The sequence below is a fragment of the Aphelocoma coerulescens genome, chromosome 20 (genome assembly GCF_041296385.1).
Source record: "Aphelocoma coerulescens isolate FSJ_1873_10779 chromosome 20, UR_Acoe_1.0, whole genome shotgun sequence".
Taxonomy (NCBI): Eukaryota; Metazoa; Chordata; class Aves; order Passeriformes; family Corvidae; genus Aphelocoma; species Aphelocoma coerulescens.
Genome location: NC_091033.1, coordinates 10,672,035 through 10,700,032, shown reverse-complemented (window position 1 = coordinate 10,700,032; position 27,998 = coordinate 10,672,035). Strand labels below are relative to the sequence as shown.

General features: G+C 48.0%; 1 protein-coding gene across 4 annotated transcripts; it reads left to right on the top strand.

Moving 5' to 3' along the window:
* On the top strand, positions 1-27,998 carry SLCO4A1 (solute carrier organic anion transporter family member 4A1). 4 transcript variants are annotated; one of them, XM_069034214.1, is made up of 12 exons: positions 1-76; positions 12,289-13,267; positions 14,503-14,593; positions 15,518-15,639; positions 15,938-16,049; positions 20,438-20,592; positions 21,272-21,467; positions 22,018-22,183; positions 22,778-22,950; positions 23,318-23,382; positions 23,904-24,052; positions 24,838-27,998. In XM_069034214.1, exons 2-12 carry the CDS (start codon positions 12,442-12,444, stop codon positions 24,985-24,987), a joined length of 2,205 nt encoding a protein of 734 aa, XP_068890315.1. In that variant the 5' UTR covers positions 1-76; positions 12,289-12,441; the 3' UTR covers positions 24,988-27,998. The 4 variants fall into 4 exon arrangements, with proteins under 4 accessions (XP_068890315.1, XP_068890319.1, XP_068890318.1 ...); XM_069034218.1 differs by lacking the exon at positions 1-76 and adding an exon at positions 1,241-1,259; XM_069034217.1 differs by lacking the exon at positions 1-76 and adding an exon at positions 1,925-2,063.

The window sequence follows — 27,998 nt, the reverse complement described above, 5'->3', positions numbered from 1 at the left end:
GCCCGCCCCGGCCCCGGCCCCCGCCGCAGCTCGGCAGCGCGGGGCTGGCGGAGCGCGGCGGCGGCGGCGGCTGCAGGTACCGGGTACCGGGCATCGCACGGGGCAGTGCAGCGGGCACCGCGCCGGGAAGGCGGTGCGGGGAGGGATGCGAGCCCGGGGGATGCCCGGGAGAGCCTCTCCAGGACGTGCCGGGCGGTGCCCGCGCGGCTGCGGGGGAGCCCCGAGGACGCGGGGATGGGAGCGGGGGATGAGGAGCTCACGGGGGGCTCGGCTGGGGCTCAGCCCCGCTGCGGGGGCTTTTGTCTGCGCTCGGTGGGCTGGTGGCCACAGCGCGGGGTCCGTGCCGGGAACAGCCCGGTGGATGTCACGGGGGCAAAGTCACCGAAATGGCCCATCTCGTTGAGGTTTTCCGCTTCTGCGATGGTCTCCGAGGATGCTGCGAGGCTGGGTTGCTGCCTGCAACTGTGTTCGGGCTGAATCACTGCGGTTTGGGGTTTTCTTTGTAGCGTGACTGTGTCTTCTTATGGAATATTTAAAAGATGCTGAGAAAAGATGGAAAGTAAGGAAAGGTAGTAAAATGGCATGGCAGGATCCTTACAACAAGAAACAAATGTTACGTTAACGATAAAATAATCGCAGTTTCACAGGAGCAGAGCTGAAGTTAGTAGTGGGCAGGATGCTGGGTGAAACTGGAGCACTTTAGTCGCTTGCCTTATATTACTTTTATAACCCATTTGTTCAGATGATACAAATCAAAAGCTGCTATAATAAACCCATGTTTTTCAGCTCTGAGAGCCTAAAAGGCACAAGTGGACCTTAATCACATGAGTTTGTTGCATTAACGTTTTATTGCCATTTTATAGACTCTTTGGTTTTACCAGGCAACACACTACAAACCTGAAGTTATCCTAGCACCTCTTTATTTATATATATATTTCTGGGTTCCTACTTTCTTTAGTACCACTTGGTTGTAAAAACACACATTAAAATAGCATTTGAGGCAGAAATTAACACAAAGGAGATCTTTAGAAAAGTGTGTCAGAGTGCTTGTAAGCGTGAGAAAGGATGAAACTGCGGGGGGAACAGGTTACTCAAATAATGAAAAGGAGGGGGAAAAGTACCTATTTATATGCAAAGAGGTCTGGCTTGCAAACTGCCAAAAGTGGTTGGAAACTGAAGCAGCAGCTCTGTGCACTGGGCGGGCTGGGGGGGACAGATCACAGCCACCTGCCCCGCCAGGACTGCACCGGAGCCGTGCGGTGAGCGATGAACGTGGTCAGGTGTGACAAGTGCCACCTGAAGCCCTGGGAAGTGGCCACTCCACCGATACTGCCTTAAGTTGTCCTGCCCGTGGGGCAAACCTGCTACGGGACAGTGGCAGAAACATGAAGTGTGACCCTGGGATGAGAGATGAGAGCGGGAAGCAGCGATTCCTGCGAGGGTTGGATATTCTTGGCCAGTGAAACCAGGAGCTACCTGAGCAAGTACTCGCTCCAAGTCTTTGCAGAGATTAGAGATTTTCAGGCAAGGGGGAAGATGGGATCAGCCACTAACAAAAGAAATACCCACCGGCTTAGGGAGATCAGCATCCAGCTGCTCGGTGCCTCATGATTTCCGACTGCAAACTCCTCCAGGCAGTTTTAATCTTTTTTTCGTGCGTGTCTTTGCAGCACGGAGCGTGCTCGGGAGGATCCTGCCCTCCCATTTGGGGCTTTACACCCTGCAGTAGCAGGGAATCATGGCTATGCTTTATGCTGCTCATTTTACTCAGTCCACCCCAAAAAGCATCACTGAGCACTTGTTTTGCTTTCCTTTATTTTAATTGAGTGCACCAAGCCCGGAACTCTGCCTTTGCATGAGTGCAGGTGCTCATATGCAGGACTGCCATACACTCTGCTTTACCATTTGGATTTTTTGTCTTCCTCACGTGGTTTCTTGAGCTGCTGCCTGTAAGTTGATTATTCAGAGCCTGGGATGTTTGTATCTTGCAGAATCTCAGTGAGTGGTGGAAAAGTTTTGCAAGACTCTGCACACATGGAACAGAGCTGGCAGCTTGCTGGTGGGTTAGTGAGATTATGGGTATGATTTCAGGGGAAATGTTTCCCCTTTGGGCTTTGTGCTTAATGAATTGAGGTCACTGTGTTAAGGCAACGTGTGAGAATTATCAACCATGCACAGGCTGTTATGGGTGTGAGCAGATCTGAAATGCATTGTCCAGGATTTCTCTGGCTGCCCTGTAGTGTGCTGTGCCTCCCCAGCACAGTTAAAACTTCATTGTCTTGGTCTGTGAGGGGCTTATCCTTGTGCAGAGAGGCAGAATTTGGGAGCTGTGGCAGCCCAGAGCACGCCACAGGCAGGATTAGGGGCTTTGTCCGCAGGGTCGGTGGCAGCGTGGCTCTCCCTGCACCTGTCCCTCAGCAGGTTCCCAGCTATCCCTGCCCTCTCTAGCTGTGGGATCTCCTCTCCTGCAGCCACTCTCCTTTCCCTTTTCAAAACTGATTTATTGCTAGACCTCCCTGCCACAGAATTAGTTTTGTTCCATCTTGGCCTTGAGTGACCTCCTGGCGTGCGAGCGCGGATGCTGAACGGCAGGACTTGAGAACAAAGAGTTTCTGCACGCACAGTCCGGGGAAAATGCTCAGAAAATGCTCTGAGAGAGGTCAAAGACTTCATCTGGTTTATGAATCCCAGACAGAAGCATCCATTCTACTTCAGTAGATGGGATAAGTGACTGTAGACAAGTACTCGGAGAGGGCCACTAACTTTAGTGCATTTTATGTCAGAGCTCTCACTAGTACAGTGGAGAGCATGTGATGAGGCAGTGAAGTGTTTAATATTAGCAGAGTAGTGTTGTTCTAACCTTAAATCTCTCTTCAGTCAGAAGTACCCCTAAACCTGGGGTTCTACAATGCTGCTGCTGCCAAAAATAGTGTCATGCCACCTCTAGATTGTAAATGAGCTTGAGCACTGAGAAATACTCTGTTTATTCTGGTTCACCTCGTTCAGCAAGGTGCTGAGCCTTTCCAGCAGCTCTTGAAATTCCTGGAGCAGTGAAGTCCCCTTTCTTCTCTTGTGCTGTTTCATTGGCATCTGTAGAGTTACACCGAAACTGAATTGAATTGCTATTGTTAATGGCATATTGCTGTATGGCATTGATAATCTTCAGTCACTGGAACTCCCAGAGCTTGGCTTGGTTGCTTCAAGAAAAAAAATGAAATGCTGGCAAGCTTTGTTTGATTGTGGCTGATGGTCTGAAGGAGTTAGGGAGCTGTTGAGAAAGCAAGATCAAACACTTTTTTCCCTAAAAAATACTTTGATTTTGTAATGTTTTGGCTGAAAAAAAATCCAAGGAGAACTACTTTTTGTCATTTTTATAGCTTCCTATTTGTCAGTTCAAGTGCTTTGGATATCCTCTGTGAGAGGAGTTTATTTTTCTAGATAGCATTAAGAGATAAAAAAATATGTTTAGATTCTAGAGTTTAATAAAAAGTCCCCAAAATATCTGAAGGACTTGAGCTCTTTTAGACTTTTTTTTCTCACACAGCCTCTCCTTGAAAAACTGCATCAATCTTTTTAGCTTGCCATACTCCAAACAAATCAGATTTGAAAATTTAATTCAATATTCTTTTGCTTTAAAAGCCCTGTAGGAAACAGAATCTCAGTCAGTCAGAGCAGTGACGAGGCTGTTCTACCTTACCTTGGCTGGGAGGGTTTGCCCAGGGCAGATGCCGTGGAGCTTTATGTTAGCATAAGGATTCCCAGAAAAAAAGGATTCCCAGAAAAAAAGGATTTCCTTGCAGTGCTTTCAAGCTACTTTATGGTGTCCTTGGATTGCTGGAGTGAATTCAGTTGCTGAGGATTTAGATCTTTGAGCCAGATGTGGGTCTTGGTTACAGCAGAATCAGCCTTTTCTGGAGTCCCCATATAACCCTGGCTAACCTGGGATCCTCTTAATGTTGCATATTCTCCTCTTATTTGGAAGAAAACCTTGAAAAGAGCTTCATTCAGAGAAACTGAAGTAAAAGGAGTGAAAAGTAGGTAACCAGGCTGTGATACACTGATTACCTGTCTCCAGTTTCTAAATAATTTAAATTTTGAAATACTGCCTTTTTTCAAGAGGCAGTAAAAAGACTTCCTTGCCTACCACCACAAGCCAGCCAATTTTTGTTCCCTCGAACTCCGTGTTGCTTTCTTTGAGCGATCTTGAGAGCCCTGCTTGGATGCCTTGTGTGAGCAAACATCACCCTGGGTAAGCAGCAGTTGCAGGAGGAGGACCATCATTTCTTAAGGGTCAAACTCAGTCCTCAGTGACCTCCTTCGAGCCGATGACCAAGGACAAGGTTATTCTGCTGTGTCCATTTCTCGTGGTGTGGGGATTGTGGGATGTGAGCAGGTGCTTACCAAGGGAAGTAGAGAAGTTCCTGAGCCAGAAATGGAAACCACACTACGCTGCTGAGTGGAAGTGGGAATCCCTTGAAGGCAGTTTCCAGATTTTCAAGTAAATCCATCCTCCAGCAGCTGCTGTCGGGGGCTGTGATTCCTGATGCGTGAGAAACGGGAGGCGCAAGGCAGAGCGTGTCTCCCCATGGCACATGGACAGCAAACCCCTCCAAATCCCAGCAGATGTTTTGGGTTGACAGTGGGAACATTATATGCCTGTTTGTTCCTTTATCTCAGGAAGAAACACCATTTGGCACCAATTTGCTCCCTGGCAGTTGGAATGAATTGCTGACCTGGCTGAGCACTGTCAGATGGAGGACGTGCCAGCCTGCAAGAGGGGTGGCCTGCAGAGCCTGTGGTGCTTGGAGGGTCTGTGCACTCACCTCTGAACACCTCTTGCTCGGTCCCTTAGTGTGGGTATTGATGTGTGTGTGTGTGTGGAATTGCTGTTTCCTACTGAGGTGGGGTTCTCAGAGAGGCCTCTTAATGCTGAAGGATGTGACTCAGTGTTTTTCCACCTCTCAAAGGAGTCAGTGGAGTCTCACCTCTGCTGATCAGGGGGGATTTGTATTTATTTATTTATTTAGAGGCAGGCAGCCATGGGAGAAGCCAGCAGCCACGGACAGCACAGCCAGGATGCACCCGCCCATTTGTAACCCCTTGTGCTTTGTGGCCATGCTTGAGATTTTCTACATGCTTTCTACATGAGATGTTGCTGCACCCTCTGTTGGAACTCACAGCACAAGGAGTTGCCATTGGAATGAGTCTGAGGTTTCTAAGGAAAGCAGCATGCCAGGTTGGCTTGTTCCCACCCATCCTTGGTGTCAGTGGTCAGCAGCCCTGCACGCTGCCACTGTGCTGATCTCATGCTCTGCCCCAATTCCCCTTTGGGCCTGAGTTCCTGCCCTTCATCTCTTAACTGCTCTAATTTTTGGTTGTGGTAGTGGTTTGGGGTTTTGAGTCAGAGAATAAAGGGAAGTCATCCCTTTGAAAGTGTTCATCATTTCCTCTTGATTACACAAATGGGGATCTGCCCTCTTCTGAGAAATCCCCCAAATTGCCACAGCCTGTCAGGATCTAGGGTATTGCATGAGCAAATGCAAATTATCTGCAAGCTGACATTCTGTTTATCTAAAAGGATGAAATATAATGAAGTGTGATGCCTGTTTAGCTCATCTTTGGGGGATGGATGGGGAGTACTTGGTATCAGGAAAGTTAGAGGCAGCAGATGCCATGTCAGACATCCTACAGCCATGTGAGCCTGTGCCAGTGCTGGACCAAATTCCCTGTGCCACATCAGATTTGTGCTGAATGGGTTAATTTTGCGCCATCTGGCTTTGTGCTAGATCAAATATTGTTTCTGTTGTGGTAGCCAACATGAGGCCAGAATAAGCTCGGGGTAATATGCTCGGCTAATCCAACAGAAATATGATTATGTACCTGTTCCTTCTCCAGATCATATCTGCAATAATGGGTGATTTAACAACACTAAATAGTCCTTGTGGAGACAGGGGAGAAGGCTGAGGGTGGAGCACTTCTGCTGGGAATACAGTCTCTGTGAGCTGGGGTTGTTCAGCCTGGAGAAAATATGGCTCCAGAGAGATTTTAGAGCCCCTTCCACTGCCTAAAGGATGCTGTAGAGGGACTTTTTACAAGGGCATGGAGTGATAGGACAAGCAGGAGTGACTTCAAACTGAAAGAAAGCAATTTTAGGTTAGATATTAGGAAGGAATTCTTCCCTGTGAGGGTAGGGAGGCCCTGGCACAGGGTGCCCAGAGAAGCTGTGGCTGCCACTGGATCCCTGGAAGTGTCTAAGGCCAGGTTGGATGGGGCTTGGAGCCACCTGGGATAGTGGAAGGTGTCCCTGCTCATGGACAGGAACTGGATGGTCTCTGAGGTCCCTTCCAACCCAAACCATTCTGTGATTCCATGACTTGAGGGCTGTAGCTAACCTGAATGTGATTATCTCCTTGCAGTGGGCAACAGAGACACAACAGGAACATCTAACTCAGATTAGGTACTTAGCTTTAAACAAGTCATTATGAGACAAAAAATTGCAGTCCTAGTGCAGAATGGCTTCCTAGGGAGTCACCTGAGACACAGAAATGGAGGTGATTTAATTTTGCATTTTGCAAGCTGCAGTGACCTCCAAGGTGCTAATCTGAGGTTAACCAAAGCAGAACAGCTGGAGTTCTACTGCATTTTGAAGTATTGCACATTTCAAGCAGTGAGTTCATTCAAGTGCTGTCTGGGAGGCTCTGCTGTTCCCCTGCTTGGCAGGAATCTCGAGACTAATACCTAAGAGGATTAGGGAGCATCGCTGGGTGTTAAACAAGATCCAGGCTAAGCGGTGTGCACCGGTGAGCTCGTGCTCCCAGGGCTGTTTGGGGAAGCTGTTACTTGCTGATCTGGAAAAAAAAGTGGATTTGTGGGGAAATATCCTTCCCTCAGCTGAATCCTTCCTGTGTGTCTCTCATGCTCCCACCTGGCTCCGTGTTTCCACCTGCCCATCTCGTGTTGTCCTGTGCTCTCTGCCAGAGGTGAGTGTTGCAGGGGATGCTGATGATCAGAAAGTATCTTTTTCTGTGATGTTTTTAGCTCTTCTAATGTGCTCCACTGAGCTCTGTGTTGTCTGGTTGGACATGAATGGGTGGGCATCCAGCCCCCCCAACACAGGGTTGAGCTGGAGAACTTGTCATAGAAAGCTCAAGCTAAAGTCTGTCCTTGGCTGGTCGAGCAAAATGACCTTGTGGTATGTGATTTTCCCCAAAAAGTGCCCTCAGTACAGAGAAGAGGGGTTGGAAGGCAATTGTGTCTCAGGAGAAAGTGGAGCTGTAGGTAGTTTCATGGTAACATTCCATCTGGTTTTCCCTTTTATTTCTACCTCCAAACTGATCAAACCATGAGGATAAAAAAGTGTTAAGTCCCTGTAAACCATGGTAGATGTCAACATTATTCAAATACATCTATTCTGGGTGCAGCATCCTTGTGTTGTGTAACACAGGATGTTGCATTTTTTGCGTTTTTAGTGGTTCTATCTTTAGAAGCACCAGAGAATCACGTGTCTAACGTTCTTTATTTGGGTTTTGCTCATTTTGTTTAATTTCTTGCATCATAAAGGATTTGCCTGTCTGCATCTTCTGCTTGGAAACAAAGAAGGGACAGCTGTCGGAACTAAGTGGTAATCCTTGGGAAGAGCTGACCAGCAGCTCATGCAGGAAGAGTGTGCTGAGTACAGAACATTCTTTAATGGGTTGTAAGAATCCAAATGATGGAAAGTAACACCATGCAGGGCTAGATGTTGGGAAAATGCTGGTGGTGTATCTGGAAACGCCCAGCTCCATGGGCAGTGACAGTGATGGAGAGCACAGTGCTGTGCCAGCGTGGAAACCTCCCAGCACTGGCCAAATGCATGGGTAGGAAAAAGACATTAAAACAAGAGTGACATTAGGGAGGGGGAGTTAGGAATTATAGCATAAAAGACCCTTTTGTCTGGTTAATCTTTGCTATGGCAAAAAGCAGTGTCCGGGTTAAATCTGCTCTGTACGTTGGCACTGCAAATTTTTAAAGATGGTCTGAGGCAGCTGCAGCCAATTGTATTTACACAGATAAGCTGGAACAAGTAAATAGACTCAGAAAATCTGGCTAGATTTATCTTCAAAGCATTTTCAAGCAGCTAATTGAAAATTATCCAAGCCACCTTCCTGATTTCTTGCATATTATCACAATAATTTCCCAGCAAATGGAAAGCACTTGGAAAACATACAAAGGGTTTGTGAGTGCTAAGCTCTAGTATTTGGAATTTATTTAATTATAAATATGTCCTTGTTCGTGTGATAATTCAAAGCCAGTTTCTGCTGCTCTCTTCCATGCTTCAGACTCCAGTAGGGCTAATTATGTAAAAGCAGCTCTCTGACATGAGGGGTGGGTCAGGATATTCCTATTGCCCCCCATTCTTAGGAACTTCCTCCCTCATCCTCTGTCCCTGCAGCACTGATGGTGAGCACAGCATTGGATACACAGTCAGCTGACTGCTCTCTGGGTGTGTTTCTCATTCCTGAAACTTTTCCATGTGTTCAGGACCACGCTGTTCCCACAGGAATTGCTTACCGAAGGCTCCAGTCTGGTCCTGGTGCCAATCCCACAACAGCAGCATCCTCTGTATTGCTGATCCAAAGGGATGCTCTTTAAAAGTGGGCTAAAAAATGTGAGGTTCACACTTAGTGTGACCTGGGTGAAGTTCCTCAGCTGCCAGGAAAACAGCTCAGTGTTACACAGGAACAACTCACTCATCCCATGATTGCTTTTATCTCCCTTGCACTGAACCAGTGCCCTAAGGACAAGCCCTGTTCACAGGACTGGGATGTGGATTTATCTCACTTCTGGGAGGCTTCCCCACTCCTAAAGCAGCCAGTGGATTACACTTGATCCATATGGTGTTTATCAGCCATGATAGAAGTAATGCTGCTAATCCTCTGAAGCCAAACTCTCCGAGGAAAACTCAGTGTGTGTTAGCAAGAGAAGTTAAATGCACAAACCCAGATGAATTTGTCCCTTTCTGCAGTAACATGAGCTTGGTACTTGGATGTGGACTTTCCCAGATTCTAAATACATGTTCAGTAAGGCCAGGCTCACTCACACATCGAGGAAAATAAAAATAGAGGAGACCCAGAGGAAAATAAAGGAGATCCATCACAGCCACTGAGCATCGCCTGGAGCTGCTCCTCCCGTGTTTGCAGTACAATTCCTGATCATTTTTAATCCCCTAGCTCTGTTCCTTAGGAAATATCTCCATGTGTGCAGTAGAATTTTAAAAAAATGCCAAGTCTACTCATAAATGGTGCTCAGCTATGGAAAGCAGAAATTATGTATAGATGTTATTTGCAACAATAACACCATATAAAAGTCAAAAACTGTAATGTGAAGGGGAAGATTAACTATTATTGGGCATGTTTCAGCAAATGGGATTATTTTGCATGTCAGTTATGAGTTAATTTGCAGCATTAATCTCATCACAGTCCTTGGCAGAAACACAAAATGTTTTTAATTGGTCCTGTGACTTTTTAAATGATCACCTGATGAAAAGCTTGTAAGTTTTACTATTAATTTAATGCTAAATGTTATGGGGGGTGGGAGTCTTTACAGATTTCATCAGGAAATACAAATCATATGCTTTCTCTGCCTAGCTACTTCTGCTGTGTTGACTCGATAATGTTGGCACTCTGGAACCAGCTGTACAGTGGGAAAAAAATGTAGAAATCTTGCAGCAAAATGAGGAAATCTATGGCAGAGAGATAACAGCATTGGGACTGGTTCAGTGTAAGCAAGAAATCACCAGCTGAGTCATTAAAAACAGAGATGAATGGGAGGCAATAAATGGATGGCTCAGAAGAATATGAATGATTAGGAAGTGCGTGAAGTTGCTTGGGTTTTTTCCCCTGAAGATTATATTTTGTCCTCTAAAGTGGCATATGGCTCCTGTGAAAGCTGATGCCCACAGTGAACATGTCACAGGCAGTTTATAAATACTTTAAGGCATGCCAAGCAGCTTGGTGGACAGCATGGAGCAGGAGTGGGCTCCCTGCCCACGGCACCTGGGCACGAGTCATTAGCCCAGGTCCACTGGGACGTGTACAGGAGGTGGGTGTTAGGGCTGAGAAGGCTTCTGGGTGGTGGAAACATCTGCTGCCTGGAGGAGAGTCTGGCTGCTTTCTTGGAAATGTTTCACCCTGTTTGCTGTTAACTTGCACTGAGAGGGGCTGAAGGGGGGATGATGTGGGCACCTGGGTCCGGTGGCCCAGACTGCTGCCACCAAGGAAATAAAACCTGTGATGAAGAGCTGTAATCTCTTTCCTGACTCATGAAATACCAAAATATCAATATAAATTCATGAAGTATCAAAGGAGAGATCCCCTTTCTGATAAGGAGTGTTTCCTCCAGGGTGAACTGGGCCAGTTTGGGAGCTCCCGGCTCCTGGTTGCATCAGGTAATAACAGAGATGTGCTTTTTCTGTCTGCTGAAATCAGTGAGAGCAAAATCAATCCCCAGCCAAGAAGCCTTCTTTACAAGTGCAGTCAAGTGTAACATCAGACACGAGTCTGATACAAGTTTGATAGGAGGAGGGTGCAGCTGCAGTCCTGGCTGCTGTGCAGGAGGCGTTTGATTTACATGAGCATGAACCATTCCGCCCCTTAGAGCCTGATTCAGCACCTAATAATCACTCCTGACTTTAACAGAGTGCTAAAGCAGGCTTATTTATTGCTCCCAATATTGCATCCAAAGATGAGAAACAGATTTAGAGCTGCAAGAGTCATAAGAACACTGGAGAGGAAAAAAAAAGTGGAAAAAATAGAGCCTTGAACCAAGGCATAATTTTTTTTTTTGTGCCAACACATTACAACAGTCTGTCTCTGCAGCAAAATTTCAACCCCTGCAGTCAGTTTTTGAATTTGCACTTTACACATCAAAGTTATCTGCTCTGTATTCAGCCAGCTAAGGTAGGAGTTACCTGGGGGAGTCCAGCGTGGAGCTGCAAAGCAGTGCCCTTCTGCCCGCCAGGCTCACTTGCCCTGCACTGTTACCAAATCCCTGCTGGAATCTGTACCTTGAAATAGGAAATAGTCCATGCACTCTGCTCCCTAGACAGGGTAATTAAGATAAAATTATTCGCAAATGAAAGTTGAACCTCATTTTTTTAACCTACTTTAAGGACCAGACGTGTTGTAGCACTACTGACATGAATGTTTAAGATTTGGTGGCACACGTGGGCTGTCCTCTGCTCTTCTGGGGCATCACCTTCTGCCACATCCTCCTGCCCCAGTGCCTGCAAGACCTGCTGGTACAGAGAAGCACATCTACCTAGCAGATGTCAGTCATTTTTTTCCAGCAACACACAGATAAGTATTAAATTCCTCACCAAAGATGCAATATTCCCAGGTTACAGCCATCTGAACATAGTTCATTTTATCAGGGAAAAAAACACCCTTTTTCCCTCTTCCATGCTGATGAGGCTGGCATCTCAGGGGGAACATTTTTATGGGATCCTCTTGAACAGGTATTGGCAAAATTATTGAGAAATGCAGGATGCTTAGAAGATGCTCTCTAATAAAACAGTTTTTTCCTAGCATTTGTTGCATATTTAAGACCAGCATTCAAGGGAGAACCTTATTATTTTCATCATTTATGGTTCAGCCAAGGCATTTAAGGAAAAGTACTCTTGGTTGCTGGCACGGTCAGGTGCTGCAATGCACAGGAACAGGGTGAAAGAAGGCAGTCTGCATCAGTAATCAGGTTAGAGTCAGCTGCCTCTGCCCTCCAGCCTGCTCTGAAATGGCATGTAGTCTAATTAGTTATAGAAAGGATTTTACTGAATAGCTGTAAACAGATCTGAGGGCTTGGAATAAAATCAATCTGACTGTGGAAACTTTTCAGGATAATTATAAACTGTTATTGGCAGAGTGTGAAAGAGAGACCGAAGGACTTCTGCAGTGGGAAACTTGTAGCTGTGTGGGCTGTGCTCTGCAGGGGGAAGGAGAGGGATGGAGGTTGTGGGGGTCTAACCAGATCTTCATTATAGGAGGGATGAGGGGCTTCAGTTGGTGGGGAAGCTGCCTTAGAGGTGCTTTTCTTTTAATGCTCTTGAATGTTTCATTCTTTTCTGTAATGTTAGTGATGCCCTGACACCTGAGGTACCAACACATCCCATGGTGGAGGGCACATGACCAGGTGAACTGCACAGAGAAATGCTTATACTTCTTGGAAAAAAGGAAAAGAAAGAAAAAAGGAACGGTATTTGAAGGGTTTGAGCATGGTTTTATATAAAGGCATGTAAAAATTCTCTTTGCACAGATCAGAATGGTCTTGGCTCAGACCTTCACTGTCTCCCTACTGAAGTAAGCACTGAAAATTGCATCTCCTGGACGGGCTGGTCCTCGCTGTCCCACAAAGCCACCCTGGCCATCAGCCCACCTCAGTCTGCCACCGGACTCCACATTCCCGTTCATGGCAATGCCCCAGAACTCCACCAGAGAAAATGGCTTTTGTTTCACTCAGCCCCTTGACTTCTCCTGCCCATCCCCTCGTCCCGGCGAGGCCGGCCGGACCTTGGGTGCAGTGAGTGGGAGGGATGGCTGCAGCACCCCCCTGAGCAATGGCATCGCATCCTCGGGCGCTCCCAGCCCCTCCGACTCCTGTGCCGAGCCCCTCTGCACCCCCACCCCGGCAGAGGAGGAGACGCCGCTCGAAGAAGGGATTAAATACGTGTCTGCTGACGGGGAGGAACTGGCCTGCGGCTGGGGGGGCTTCACCCCCGGCTGCTTGCAGCTCTGCAACACATCCAAAGGGGTCTTGTTCTTCCTCTGCGTGGCCTCCTTCCTGCAGGGCATGACCGTGAATGGCTTCATCAACACCGTCATCACCTCCATCGAGCGCCGCTTCGACCTGCGCAGTTACCAGAGCGGGCTGATCGCCAGCTCCTACGACATCGCGGCCTGCGTCTGCCTGACCTTCGTCAGCTACTTTGGGGGAAATGGCCACAAGCCCCGCTGGCTGGGCTGGGGGGTGCTGGTCATGGGCTTGGGCTCCCTGCTCTTCGCCCTGCCCCACTTCACCACGGGACAGTACGAGGCGCGCTCGGCAGCCGAGGTGGGCGTCTGCGGGGGCAACCAGAGCCTGCCCTGCTCCCAGGCTGCCTCCAGCCTCTCTGGCTACAGGTTTGTCTTCATGCTGGGGCAGTTCCTGCATGGGATGGGAGCCACGCCGCTCTACACGCTCGGCGTCACCTACTTAGATGAAAACGTCAAGACCAACTACTCCCCTGTGTACATTGGTGAGTGGGGCTGAAGGAGAGCTCCAACCCATGGGCAGGGTGATGGCAGGGACAGATGATGCTCCCTCTGCCTTGTCCAGCCCACACTGGGAGCACCTCTCCCAGCACTGCTCAGCCTTTTGATCCTGTTAGGGGACGAGGGGGAAATCAGAGGGAAGTGGCAGCTGTTGGGGAGGTTTTAATTATTTACCAGGAGGAAAACTGAGAGCTCGGTTGGGTGTTTTTCCTCCTGCAGCTCATGCCTTGAAGATGGGGAGTGCCTCCTGCTCCTGGCATGGGGCCAGCCCATGTGGCATTAGCATCTCTGGCAGACAGCCATGAGGCCATACCCCATCCGTGCAAGGAGACATAGAATCACAGCATGATTTGGGTGCAAAAGGACCTTTAAAGGTCATCTAGTCCAATGAGAAGGGACACCTTCAACTCGATCAGGTAGCTCAGAGCCCCGTCCAGTCTGACCTTGAATGTTTCAAGGGATGGAACATCCACCACCTGTTTGGGCAGCCTGTGCCAGTGTTTTATCACCATCATTTATATTTAATCTAAATCTTTATATCATCACCCCTGTAGGCCTCAGCACAGCAGGGATGGTCTCTGGGCTGCTCAGCTACTGCTGGTGCAAAGCACAGCCAAGAGAAGATGCTCAGCTCACTCCTCTGGATCACTGGTCACTCAGCAGCTGCCAAACACTTAGAATCCTATTGGTGAAAGTGCCAAAAGGGTGATCTTTTAGCAATTTCAAGATGTTTCAGTCTGCCCACGCTGTATCAGAAGGCTTTGAAGTGTGGGAAGGAGATCACAAGGAGATCATCAGCAAGTTGATGATCTTTCCGTGTGTTGTGGTTTGAACTGCAAACTGAAATAAGTGCCAGGGGTGCTGTGTTTAGTGTAGACATTTTGTGATGTCTGTGGGGAGAGAATCCTGCTGCTCATTGCTGTGGCAGTCAGGATGTGGCAGTGGGATCAGCTGCATCCTTGCTGAATACGGTTTTCTACTGAACCGATTCTGCCTGCCCCATACTGTAAAACTTCCCAGGTTGGATGCAAAAGCTTCCCTGGAACACAAGCGTGAGAGGAAAACTTGTTGGAACAATCCGGATTTGTGCCTTGGTGGTTTAGGGGACAGGATGGGAGGCAGCCAGAGGCTGAGCATCCTGCATCCAGGAGGGAGTCGGGCTGGGGATCCCTGGCTGACGCGCTGCTGGTTGTCTAACACGCCTTGTTTTCCCTTTCAGCTGTTTTCTACACTGCTGCAATCCTTGGGCCTGCAGCGGGTTATCTGGTAGGAGGAATGTTTCTAAATATTTATACTGAAATTGGCAGAGAGTAAGTCGTTAAAAAAAAAATCTCGTTCCTTTCCCTTTCTGCTCTGTGTTTCCTTTGGGGTAGAAAAAATAATAACAATGATCTGGAGCAATGAGCTGGTGGCTGGGTGGAAGTGTGCCTGGGGTGTTGGGTGGTGTGTCTGCAGGGGGGGAGGCTGGAAGGGTGGTTAGCATTAGTGCTGCTGCTGGAGGGAAATTGCTGACAAACCTGTCAGCTTAAATCCTTCCTCACGCTGCACTGCCTGTGCTAATGAGGCTGCGAGCAGCAGGTGAATTTTTTTGAATGAGTTCCCTGATGAGGCAGTGCTCCCAGCACTGCTGCTTGACCTCCCAGACATCCCACCAGGATGCCTAGTCCCTCCTTGCTTTGTAGCATTTGTCATTTATTCTTGATTCCTTACAGGCTCTTTGGTAGATCATAGAATCATAGAATGCTTTGGGTTGGAAGGGCCCTTACTGATCATCTAGTTCCAGCCCCTCTGCCAGAGGCAGGGACACCTTTTACTAGACCAGATGAATGGATTAAAAATGGGGAATGGGTTTCCAGGGGAAGAAATGGGTTATTTCCACTAGTTTTCTTGCAAAGGGTGTTTTTGGGGTGGAACAAGGATCTTGGCAACCCTCAAAGCACAACCGAAAAGGGGTGAAGTGAATGTGCAAGCCAGAGATTAAATGAGAATGAAATGGTGTGATTTCCTGAGCTTGTGAAGTGTTGTGCTCTCTGGTGAGGAAGGCAGTGCTGTGCTGTGGCAGGAGGGATGGTGGACGTGGCATCCCCATCAGATCACTCCGTTTCCTTCGCTGTCACCCCCGCCGTGTGTCCCCTGGCCCCTGCCAGCCTCAGCGAGAGGCACGCGGAGCTGCCCCGCTCCGTCTCCAACCACCGCCTCTCTGCCTTGTGTCCCTTTGCCTTCGCTCCTTGCAGGATCGACATCGCCCCCGAGAACACGCTGTGGGTGGGGGCGTGGTGGATCGGCTTCCTGGGGGCCGGAGCTGCCTCCCTGCTCATCTCCATCCCCATCCTGGGCTACCCCCAGCGCCTCCCAGGTACGCGGCTCGGCAACTGGGGCTGGGGCTGCGCGGTGCTCCCGCTCGCCCTGGGGCTTGCATCCTCATGCGCGGGTGGAGCTAGGGACTCGGGAGCAAAGGAACAGCTTCCCATGTAATTCCTAAATGGATTTCACCCCCTTGGCTTTCCACCTGCCGCTGTTACGGCTTCTCCCTTGCAGCTGTTGGCGGAGGGAGGATGTCACGTTGCGTTTTCCCCCTGCAAATCCGCTGCTTCAGTAGCATCCACATCCCGTGTCTGACATGCTCCTCGATCCCGTTTGCCTCTCATTTTCAGGATCCCAGCGCTACATCGTTATGAGGGTGTCAGAGGCTCATCAGCTGAAGGATGGGAGCCACAAAAAAGCGTCGGATCCGGACTTCGGGAAAACAGTGAAAGATCTGCCTCGGTGAGAAAACCACCCCACGCAGAAGTTAGGGAGCCCTCCCCAGAGGGGAGAGAGTAATGAGCCCAAGCTGAGCTTCCTTTCAGCCCTGCCAGCTCAAAGGTTTTGCCCATCTTCAAGCAATAACACTTTCTTGCAGAGGATGTGTGAAAGTGCCTGGTCTTACAAAGGTCTGGGAGCTCTTGGCAAAGAGGCTGAACTAGAACTGGTGCTGGGGATCACATGGGGGAGCAGGGGACAAGTGACTGGTCTCATCTGGGTTTTCAGAAGCTCACGTCCACCTGCAGTCCTGTGCCACACGCTGAGTTTCGCCAAGAGCGGCTGGATGCCAAGCTTTAGGTGTCGGGAGATGCCCAGGCATTGCCAGCTCCCTCCCTGTCCCCAGCAGCATTATTTCTGCCTGTCTGCTTCTGCCTGGCCTCACCTGGCCCAGTTTCGTGCTTTCCAACGGTTCCTCCTCCCCAGCCCCTCGGGGCTTTTTTCCTTTCCTCTATTTTCACTTGTGTTAGATCCCTGTTTTGTCATTTTTAATGAGAAACAAGATGAAACAGGCCCTATGATTCTCACAGCTCCATTCCAAATCCAGGGAACAAGATATACCACACTATAACTTCCAGTTCCCTTTCTCTTTTATTCTTAGTTTCTGTTTTTTTTCTTTTGCCTTCACATCTTCCAGCCACCTTTTATGTGTTACTACGTCTTATCTCTCCAGCAAGGCAGTGACACAGCAACTTGCTTAATCCTGAGCTGCTGCTTGGCTCTGTGATGGGAACAAAGCAGTGGCCAAAATAAAATGTGATCTTTTAACCACATATTTTTGTTATGGATTTTTGAAATATTTTACGGGTTTTTTTGTTGTTGTGTTGAGTTGTATTTAAATGGAGGGCAGGGGGAGAGGTACTGCTTTATTTATTGCTTGGGGTTAGCTGGCATGGAGGCTCTGGATGTTGCAGAGATACCTGGGTATTGATTATTCCTTTTGGAGCTTGCAGTCAATAAGGGGATCTTCCTTATTTTTTTTTTGTTATTTCTCCCAGGACCGTTTTTAGGGAGGAGATTTTATCCATGTGTGACGGCTGCTCCCTGCAAAGGCAAATGATTTTGCCAAACCCTAGGCTGCTGCCAACAATTACTTCTGAACTTTAGTTGTGGTCTCTTGTGCTGGCAGAGGAGGATGGAAGCAGGTGCTCAGAACTGGAATTTTCAGCACCGGTCGAGCTGTGTTGTGTCAACACAACGGCTCACACCCATCTGAAATTCTTGGAGACTTCATAGGAAGTTTACCAGGGGTTAAGGCAGTTTTTTGAAGAATATTACATTGAACAGATTTCAGTGCTGTTATTAAATGGCATTCTTGACTCGGTGCCATTTTCCGAGGTCATGGCTTGTTCTCCACACGGAAATTGAATTCAAAACCTGCATTTAAATAACGATATGGCTGTGACTAAAACAAACACAAACGGGGTAGCAGAGAGGGATGAAATCCAGTGGCTGATGTTTTTCTAGCTTGTCTGGAGCAAAGCTCCCACTGCTTGTGCTGTCTGAGAGCAGGAACAGAGACAATCCTCCAGGAGCATCTTCTTTCCCACCTCGTTCCTGAATAACAAATACCCAGAGGTGGGAACTTCTATCAGATGATCCAGACCAGCCCAGACCTCAGTGTGGTTTTTGTTTAAAAGCAAGAACCCAACAGACTTTTGTGATCCCTGGTTTTGATTAATAAAAGGGAAGTGCCTTCAGGGCCTTCTACTCTGGAAGCTTGCATTAAAGTGGAGATCCCATCTGTGCAGGCAGCTCTTGGGGACATGTGGACCAGGCTGGAGGGTGAGGCCAAAGGACACTCACTGTTCCTTTTGTTTCAGTCAGGGATTGTGTGCACATTTTCTCACAGTACAGATAGTAACAGTCTCACAAAGATAAGCAGAAATACTGATGAAATAAAATACTTTTCCATGCCATCAGGTCCTTTCTAAGTGAGGTTAATGAATTGCTGTATTCACAGGGCTGCCTGAGAGCAGGAGCTTACAGGAATGCAGCCCATACAGCTTAATCCTCTGCCCTGGAGAGACTTCTGTCTTAACTCTTGGGTTGAGAAGGCCTGATAAAACAGCATTTTCCTTTCTCTGGTTCCATATGATTGCTCTCATGGGCTGACCCCTCCTGTCAGAGCAGAGGCACTCAAAGGGAGGGCACGCAGAGCTGGCATGTAGAACTGTACCAGGAGAGGAAGCTTTGTCCCAGGAAGCTTCAGGGTGGCGTTTGTGAGGATCACTCCCTGGCCTGGCAAGCCCTGATCTACAGCACGAGAAGCTGTGGTCAGTATTTCACTGATCACTCTTGGATTAGGTGCAGAGTGGGACTTAGTTTCATTTCGTGGCTTTTCTGCAGCTTCCCTGCTTTGGGAAGGGAGGTTGGTTTATGTTCCTGTGGGATGCACGTGCTGCCCTCCATTCCCTTGGTGGTGGTGACAGTGGGTGTCCCTTTGTGCTGGAAAAGCCCCCATTCCCGTGCTGTAAAATTGTATAAGTGTCCATTTATTAATGATTCATTAGCTTGTGTCTGTACTCTGGTACAGTCTGGGGTGTCCTGGGCATGCCAGTGGAGCAGGCTCTGATCATACAGAGGTCCCAGCCTACCCAGAGAACCATTATGTGATGAAAGAGTTCCTATATGTGCCCATATCAGTGAAGACTTGGAGGGTCAGCTTTTTTAGGCGGTGGGATTCTTCTCTGTGCAGTGCTGGGTCTCCTGAAATCCCTTTGGCACCCTGAGCACTACTGAGGCTGTTCAAGAGTTAGGTTATTTCTGGTGTGTTTAAAGTCCTACTAATGTGATAAAAAGGTTTGTGTTGTCTTTGGTGAGGTTTTATGTGCCATAGCTCCTCACAATTACATCTTCTGTCTTCAGACAGATTAAGTGAAGTGAGTAAATCCTTATTCTTAGTGCTGAAAGGAGTTCCTTTGCATTTTCCTACGTGCAAGTCCAGCCTGTAACCTTTGGGCAAAGGGCACAAAGTCACACTAGTGCCAGGGAGAAGCTCTTCTCTGTAAAAAGGTGAAGGCACTGTCTGTTTTCTGCTTCAGCCACAAGATCTGCAAGCATTTTCTGACTAAAATATTAGGCTTTGTGCTTCCAAATTAAGCACAGTCAAAAAGATCTGGAAAATAAAATAGTACATTAAACTAATCCCCAGAGCTAGGCAGTATAAAGGCCCCCTGTAATCAAAGTGTAGGAATGTGTGGTATTTCTGTCTTTAAGCTCCTTTGTTCTTTTGATGTAATGAAATTCTCCACTTCATGTGAGTAAAGTTGCATAAATCTGACTCTGAGCCTCAGCACGTCTCTCACTCGCTTGTACCAAAGCAGCTTTGCTCTGATCTCACATTTCCACCAGAGCAGGAGGTGATGGCTGGGCTTTTCTGCTCAGTGAGCATCCCTTGGCATCCCTGTTGCAGGATTTGTGCCCATCCCAGGAATGGGATAACCCGTGGCACAAATCTGGGCTTGGCTTGGGGAAAGTCATGGGGCAGAATTTGAAGCTCGTTACAGAACGTCCCCGGCAAAGCAGTGTCAGTCCTCTTAGTCCAATATCCGAGCTAGTGAGAGATAATTGAGACCATTCCCTGTGCCTGAGGGCCTTTCTGCATCTCAGGGATGGAATTGTTGCTGGATCTGCATACAAATGACACATGGCAATTTTTCAGGCATATCTGCAGCTCTCTCCTAAATCCCAGTGGGTCGAAATAAAATGGAGTTACTCAATTTATACGTTAAGCTTCAAGTAAAGCCATGCTTAGATAGTGGCAGAAAGATTGCTTTCTGCTTCTCAGGTGTCTTGGAGGTGTTTCCTCCATATAGAAAGGCTTGCTTGGTATTTCCCCTGAGTTACAAAACATCCAAGGTTATCAGAGGTTGTTATTGTTCTGAGAGTGTGGGGGCACGAGTAACGTGTGTGTGTGTGAGGATGCAGAACAGCTTTGCTCTTGGTTGAGTCAGGAGTCCCAAGATATCTTTCAACAGGGACTAATAAAACCTTGAAATGATGGAGATTTGGTGAGGAGTAGTGTCCTTTCAGTATTGCCCCATTTCAGAAGAGGAAATACTCAGCCTGACCCTAAATGTTGGAAAATTACTGCTGTAATCATCCATGCAGAAGCCGTGGGTGCCCTTAGTGTGAATTACATCACACCACACACATACACTCTTTGTGTCATTGACTGGAAAAGCTCTTTCCCAATTAGCTGCCTTGTGGTATTTTTCCTTTCAAAGAGTTGCAGGATGATGGGATGCTGCCTCATCTTACATGTGATCCCTCTGACTTAGAAGACAGGGGGGCAAATCAAAATGTGCCTGAAATCATGAATTCAATTCCAATATATTTATCTTTCCCAGATCAGTGCTGCTACTTCTGAAGAACCCCACCTTCATCTTCCTCTGCTTAGCAGGAGCAACTGAAGCAACCCTGATTGCTGGGATGTCCACGTTTGGACCCAAATTCCTGGAGTCTCAGTTTAGTTTAAGTGCCTCTGAAGCTGCCACCTTTTTTGGTAAGGAAACCATGTTTTTGCAATGTTCTCCAATTTTGCCAACAAATAGAAGAGCACTTTTAGCTCATTTAGGGTGGAGGCAAATGCTTTGCAGTTTAATTATGGACTGGCTATCCTCTTCAGCTGTTAGATAGGATCATTTCCTATCAGCACACCTACACCCAGTGCATTTCCAGAGCTGCATTTACTGACATCAGGAGGAAATGTGTCACTTCTGTAGCCATCTGTTACCCTCTAGAGGAAGGCAAAATAATTGTAGTTCCTCTTAGTGCATCACCAGGAAACACTGGCAGAACGTTTGCTCTGATGAGAGATGTTGGAGCTGAGGGAGGTACTTTGTCAGCATCTAGAAACTGGGAGGATCCTCACGTAAATGCCGTAGGGCAGACCAAGGAATGTTGTCCAACAACCATCAGCACTCATGATGTGCTCCTCAAAGAGGCAGTTTTAAGATCTCTGGGTAGGAAAAGCTGCCTCACCAGGCTCATGCCCCATTACCTGAGCTGTTACAGAGGACCACTACTACAGCAACATCCGCTGAACTCCCACCAAGAAGCCACACAGAAAACAAGGGATCATCTATATGCAAAACACACTGCAATTAATGTATTCAAACCTGGAAACTCCTTGCTGACATTTCTAAACTCACTTGTGGGGATTTTTTTTCCTTCTTTTTCAGGTTATCTTGTCGTGCCAGCCGGAGGGGGAGGCACATTCCTGGGAGGATTCCTCGTGAATAAATTTAAACTGCGCTGTTCAGGAATCATCAAGTTGTGTTTGCTTTGCACAGTGTCAAGTCTGCTGGCCATATTCATTTTTTTTATCCACTGCCCTAACATGCCCATGGCAGGAGTAACCCAGATGTACAATGGAAGGTAACAACAACCACTCTGTCTGTCCCAAGAGGCTCTGATCAGAATAAAAGGATAGCTCCAAACACACAGTGCTGGTGGCAGTCATGTGTGGATGTGTTGGGGGTGAAAGTTGGTGTCTGGTCAGTCCTACAGGCAGATGTTGAGGTTGAGACACAGAAAACAGATGTCCTAAGTTTCGCACTGAGATGGAGTTTATGGAAGAGACTCCCGAGGTACTAGGGGAGGGAAGATCAGCAGCACCAGAGGGGGAGACACTCCACTCTTCAGCTGCCTTTGCAGCAGCCCCCATCTCTATCCAGTGGGATAAACTGGACCAAAAGTGGGAATCTCTTCTCCAGATGGAAGTGTCACCCTAAGAGCCGGTCACTTAAACTCCCTTGGTGGCTGTGGGAAGAGACAGCTCCAGGGCATGGTTAAAATTTGGTGGGATAAAAGCCTTTCCAAGCCTGGCTTCATGTTCCTTGGGGATCCATCACAACTCCCACTGTCCCTTCCTCTCCCCATTGCCTCCTGTAAAGTGCTGCTCACCAACTGCTCCTGTTTCCCTCAGTGCTTTACCAGGTGGGCATCTCAACCTGACAGCAGCCTGCAATGCCCAGTGTGGCTGTTTGCAGGAGACCTACAGCCCTGTCTGTGGCACTGATGGCATCATGTACTACTCCCCCTGCCACGCTGGGTGCAAGACAGTGTCTGAGAACGTCAGGAATGGCAAGAAGGTAGGTCTGAAAGCTCTGTGGATGAACAGGATGGTGGCCGATCTTCAGAGTGACTTGGCTGGCTCTGCGAAAAGTTTGCTGCAAATCAGTGTAAAATCATCCAGGGCAGGGTGGATGCTCTCAGGTACCACGTGGGATGAAGGCAGAAGGTACCCTGAGGTCACCCTGCTTTGCTTCTCTTGCATCCTATCATCTTTACCTCATTCGGGGTCAAACTGTGCTGAAATCTGTGGAAAATCACCCAGGCACTCAGGGAGCTTGGTAAGCACCTGATTTCTGTCCTAGTGCTAATATTGGGTCTTGAATGAACATGATGCACCTCCTCATCCTTCCAGCATGTTGGTCATGGAGGCAGGCCCAGGCTTAGGAAGGGTAGAGATGATATTTGGCATTCAAGGGCTGCCTGGCAGAGTTAATTCCCCTTACTTAATGGACCTGTTTGGAAACAGAGGTGTGTTGAGAATGCAGCTTGATTTCCACTTCATTCTGGGAGCCTAACCAGCTGCTTTCTGCCCCCCTAACTTCTTTATTTTTAAAGCTTTGACTGTCACCATGCTCTCCTCAGCAGAGCCCCCACCAGCCTTTCTTTCCCAGGTCTACCGTGAGTGTGGCTGTGTTGACAAAGCCCTCCTGTCCGGCCGTGGCGAGGCAGAGCCAGGGAAATGCACCTCCTCCTGTGCAAAAAGGCCCTTGCTCCTGTGCTTCATGTTCGTGGTCATCCTCTTCACCTTCCTGAGCAGCATTCCTGCCCTGACTGCCACTCTGAGGTAAGCACGGGATGGCCTCGTCCTCTGCCAGTGCTGCAAGAAGCCTCAGTATTCTCCTCTGATTTATCCTGCTGGATCGAGTGTGGGAAAGGTGTGATAGGAACCACTGAGTTAGTGATAGCCTGGAGACATCAGGACTAATTCCCATCCCTGTCTAGCTAGGAAAGCAAATTTCAGCATTGGAAGCTTTATCCTCTGACGTGGGATACAGACATTTACTGCAGTGGTGGGGGGACATTGCACTGGGGTGATCCTAAATCTTCAGAGGAGATGGAGGTCCCAGATGTGCTGGACTCGAGAATTTGGAGTTGTGAGGCAGGGAGGTGCAGCCTGGCAGCATTTTTAAACAAACCCCTTTTTCCCCCAGGTGTGTCTCCGACAGACAAAGGTCCTTTGCACTCGGGATCCAGTGGATTGTGGTACGAACGCTAGGTACGGAGCAGAGGGAGTTTGCACACCAGAATGGTCTGGTGGTTCTGGGAGGCGTGTGCCAAGCTGTCACCCAAGAATAAAACACACTGTGTTGGAAAAGAAGGGAGTAGGTCACACACTGCTGAAAGGAGGATGCTTTCTTTTGTTTGCTGTCATCCAGGACAACCTAATTCCCTTTGCATGTGATTTGCAAACTGAATGGAGGGTTCTGTAACAGTCACAGAGGTTCAATGTCCTGCCAATGTGCAGAGGTGTTGAAGCTCCTGTGAGTGTCTTTTGGCTCTTGTGCAACATGCAGGTTAGGATGGCCAAAAGACCTGCTGGATTCTCAGATCTTGAAATTCAGTGTATTTTTGATACCTGGTGGCTCTGGATTCTGCAGGATGAGTTCTCTTAATCGTGGTATCAGCAGGGCCTGGTGCTTTTCTGCAAGCACCTTGTGACTTGCAAGGCTGGTGCAAGTCAAAGTCTTGCAAGGCTTGGTGCTGCCCAAGCTGAAGGTCCCCTCTCTCTGCCCACAGGAGGCATCCCTGGCCCCATCGCCTTTGGATCCATGATTGATAAATCCTGCCTGCTCTGGCAGGATCAGTGTGGCGAGCAGGGTTCCTGCTACGTGTACCAGAACTCAGCCATGAGCCGATACACCCTCGTCGCTGGACTGGTCTACAAGGTGATGCTGCTGCTTAACTCCCTGATAAAGCAACCAGGTCTTTAGGACGTGATGTTTTGCTCTGGGAAGAAATTTTGCTAAATTGGGTTTTCCTGATCTGGTCCACCCCCAGACTAAATTAAATTTTCACACAATAAATTTCTCAGGGAAGGCAAAAGCCCTGTTTGCCTCTCATCAGGTAATGGTGCTCCAGACACCATCATTCTGTTAAATTCCCATTATTTTCTGGGCTTACAGCTTCTATTGCACCATATGAAATACCTCCTCCCAACAGCAGCCAAAATGATTTTTGCTAGAAATGGAGTTAAATATCTAAGTGCAGTGTGTTAGTGAGAGTGAGGGATGGCATTGTGGGCAGGCTGTAAATAACCATTCCCCACTGCTAGAAAATAAGAGAGCTCAGAGCTGTGGGTTTTATTTATTAGCAGAAAAACATCATTTTAACTGCTCCCAAACAAGCACTTACCCTAGATAGTGGTGTTTAGCAGCTGCTGTGATAAAGAGGTTTTCAAAAGCCTTCCAGCAAAAGGCTGAGGCAGTGGTAGCTCATGCAGCACTGTGCTTCAGGTGTCTGTGTGAGGCTGAACTTTTCCAAATTCCCATTGCTATGGGGCTGGCTAAATTCAGATTTTGACCCCATCTGACTCTGTGTGCGGCTCTGCTGCCCAGGCTGGCCAACATCCCCTCCTCCCCAAAGCTTGGTCAGCAAAGCTCACTGGAGATGTGGGGTGGGCACCTGGTTTTGGGAGGGAGCAGAGAGTAACAGGGTGTCTCCATGGCTGCAGGTGCTCGGGACAACCTTCTTTATAGTCGCCTGTTTACTCTACAAACCCCCACCTCCAGAGTCAGCTCCAGGCAGCTCGGATGCATCCGAAAATGGCACCAGTGACCTCCAGGAGCACAAGCCTTCACTGCCAGCTGAAGAGGATATATAGGGCTGTCCACGTGCAAGTGACTTTCTCAGCCTCAGAAATACCACGAGAAGATGTTATGCAGTCTCCCAAGGGGTTTTTAAATTGACAGTAATATTTTAATTTTTTTTTTTTAAGTTTAAGATAAATAATTTAATTAACCACTGGTGTGCTTTGCTATTTTCTTAACGGCAGAAGCACATTTAAAGTTGTGCGCTGGTGCCACGTGCAGTTATTTAATTTTATTTAAAGAAAGGGCTACTGTAGCTTTATTCTGTGTCTGTGACAAGCCAGGACCACATTCTCCACTCGTGGAAGTAATCACTGGTAACTCCAATGGAGCATGTGGGGTTTAAACCACCAGAGGATCTGGGCCAACTGTATTGAATATCTCAATTGTAAAGCCAACTGTAGCAAAACTCCTGTTGGGACTTCCCAAGCCTGGGAGGAGCACTGCTGTCCTGCAGTCTGCATTGCAAAGGGGTCAGCTGGCCCTTGAACTGCTGCATGCAAAGCAGACAGCCCTGGCAGTGCCCTCCTCCTTCCTGTGGCACACAGAACCACTCTGTTCAGGAGCAGCTTCCCTCATTATGCAAGTTCCTATTACTGGGAGAGGAGATTTGATTAGCAAATCCATCAGTACACTATAGGCAGCCATCCCCAGAGCTGCCGAGCACTGTACACTCACTGCCTCGCTCATTGCAGGGTTTACACCGTGGTGGCACTTCATTTTTTTATTTTTATGGTTTAAAGGTGATGCCTTTTGTAATGTACTGTGCAAAACTTGAACTTCTTGCTGTTTGGTGGGCGTGGGAAGACGTGAGATACAGATCTATGCAATGCTTCTCTTGGGTTGTTCTGTAAAAACAGTGGGTTTGGGTAAATGGAAAGGTTGGAGTGAATTTAGTTTGTGTCTAGACCAGTAGCCTAAGGGATAGGACTGCCTTGTGGAAAGGGGATGCTGGCTTGTAACTGGCCTCCTTGCAAGTAGAAAGGGCAGTGTTCCTGAAATGACCTTTGAATGTGCTCTTGCAATATTGAGCAGGATCTTTCTGGGGGGTAGAAGTGGAATTTGGGCATGTGTGAGTCTGGCTTCCCTCTCAATGCAGATGAGGCCGGGTTCGTGCTTGGTCTGACAGTGTTTGCACAGCCACATGATCCAGGTGCATCCCCAGGGGAGGCTGTGGGCAGCCCCTGGAGTTCTGCATTGTGTAACCGTGTTCACAGGGGACAGGACCTACGTCACTGAGCTGCAAAACTGGTGCTTCCTTTGTGCCAGCTCCGACTCAGAACTACTTTGTAGATGTTTTTCTATATTTTGTGTATTTATGCTTTCACAAATGGACACAGAAGGGGCATTTGCTTCCTTCATTAGCAAAGGACTGACTGTCAGAGTGTTCCTGTTGCAGACAGGGATGGTGGTGTCGATCTTCAGGTCAGTGGTGGAAAGCAGCTTCTTCCATTCACAGATCCCCTCCCACCAAACCCACATGGTGACCTTCCTGCTTCCAAATCCCTTGTTTTCCAGCCCCTTTCAAGTGCTGGGACAGACTGTGCATCTCCTGCCCCATCCCTGGAAGTTCTCAGTGCCAGGTTGAATGGGGTTTTGACCAACCTGGTCTACCTGAAGGTGTCTCTGCCCTCAGCAGGGGGTGGAAACAAGATGATCTTTTAAGCCCTCCCAACCCAAACCATTCCATTATTCCATTTCTATCTCTAGTAACTGCTGGAAAAACTAAAAGTGATAAGAGCGAGATGGATGGTGGCTTTTGGCTGCTTATGGATGGGCAGCTGGTGCAGCTTTGATGGGGCACAGTGTGCAGGAGAGCCCTGTTTTTCCAGGGAGGCAGGATTAGACCCACTGCTGCAACCACAACACCACCCCAGCACCTTCATCTGGGTCTAGAGCCACCTGCAAACACGAGCCTGAATCCAGGCCTTGCCCTTCCCAGCTTAGACACTTTGGGTACAAGCAGGGATCTTAGATGGGGAAATGCATGAATGTATTTTGGGAGCATATTTTATGTATGATGTATTTATGGAAGGTAGAAGTTTTTCTTTATATATATATATATGTATATATATATGTGTATATATATATATGGATATTGCAATGCAATTTTAGTGTTTATGAAACGAGCTTTATCTGAGTGTGTTGTTTCCAGAGCTAAACAAAAGCTCGTGGGATTCTGGGCATTTATGATGTTGCTGTGGGACTGGTAAGTCAAGGAGTTTAGTAAGCAGCAGCATGGCATTCCTGTTCCATAAGCAGGCTGTACAGGTGTACAGGTAACTTAAAATACTTGGAAGTATGTTTCCCAGTCTGATATGAAGTATTATATTGCTATAAAAGCATAGAAATATAACCACTGTTTCACAGGTACTTGTGTGCGTGTTTTTCATCGGTTGTCACCCTTTCCCAGCTGCAGTTCTTGGCAGGGGTGACTCCATGGTGCCATTTGCTGTAAGGTCATCGTGGGATCTCCTGGGAGGAGAGTTGGAACTCGGGTTTGTGTTTATTTGCAGTGTTAATAAAGCCCCTCATGGCTACAGGAGCTTCAGGCATCAGGCGATACCGAGGCCCTGTGGGTTGGTGTCTCCTGCTGACTTACCCTCTCCTCCTGAAACAGAGGATTCTTGCTTCTGAGGGCAAGAAGAGGTTTGTGGTTGCTGGGGAAGAAGAATCGTTTCCCTTCTCCATCCACAGACCAACCAACCCTCTTAAGCCATGGAGTGTCTGCCAGCCCTGCACTGGGTAAATAAGGTCAGAAGTTCAGTGTCACCTGTGGTTTGCTCGGGGCGATTCTCGATGCTGGAAAATGCAAACAAACCGTGGTTGGTGTTGAAGAGACACCGTGGGGAAGTGAAACAAATGAGCGCCCAGAGGGAGGGCAGGCAGGAGGAACTGGATGTTATTTATTGTGGGCAACATCCCAGGCAGTTGATGAGCCGTTTTTCTCTCTGCTGAGGAGTTTGTTTGGAAGCTTCCCGGAGGTTGTAAAATGCCAGTAAATAAAAGCTTTGAGTGGCACACA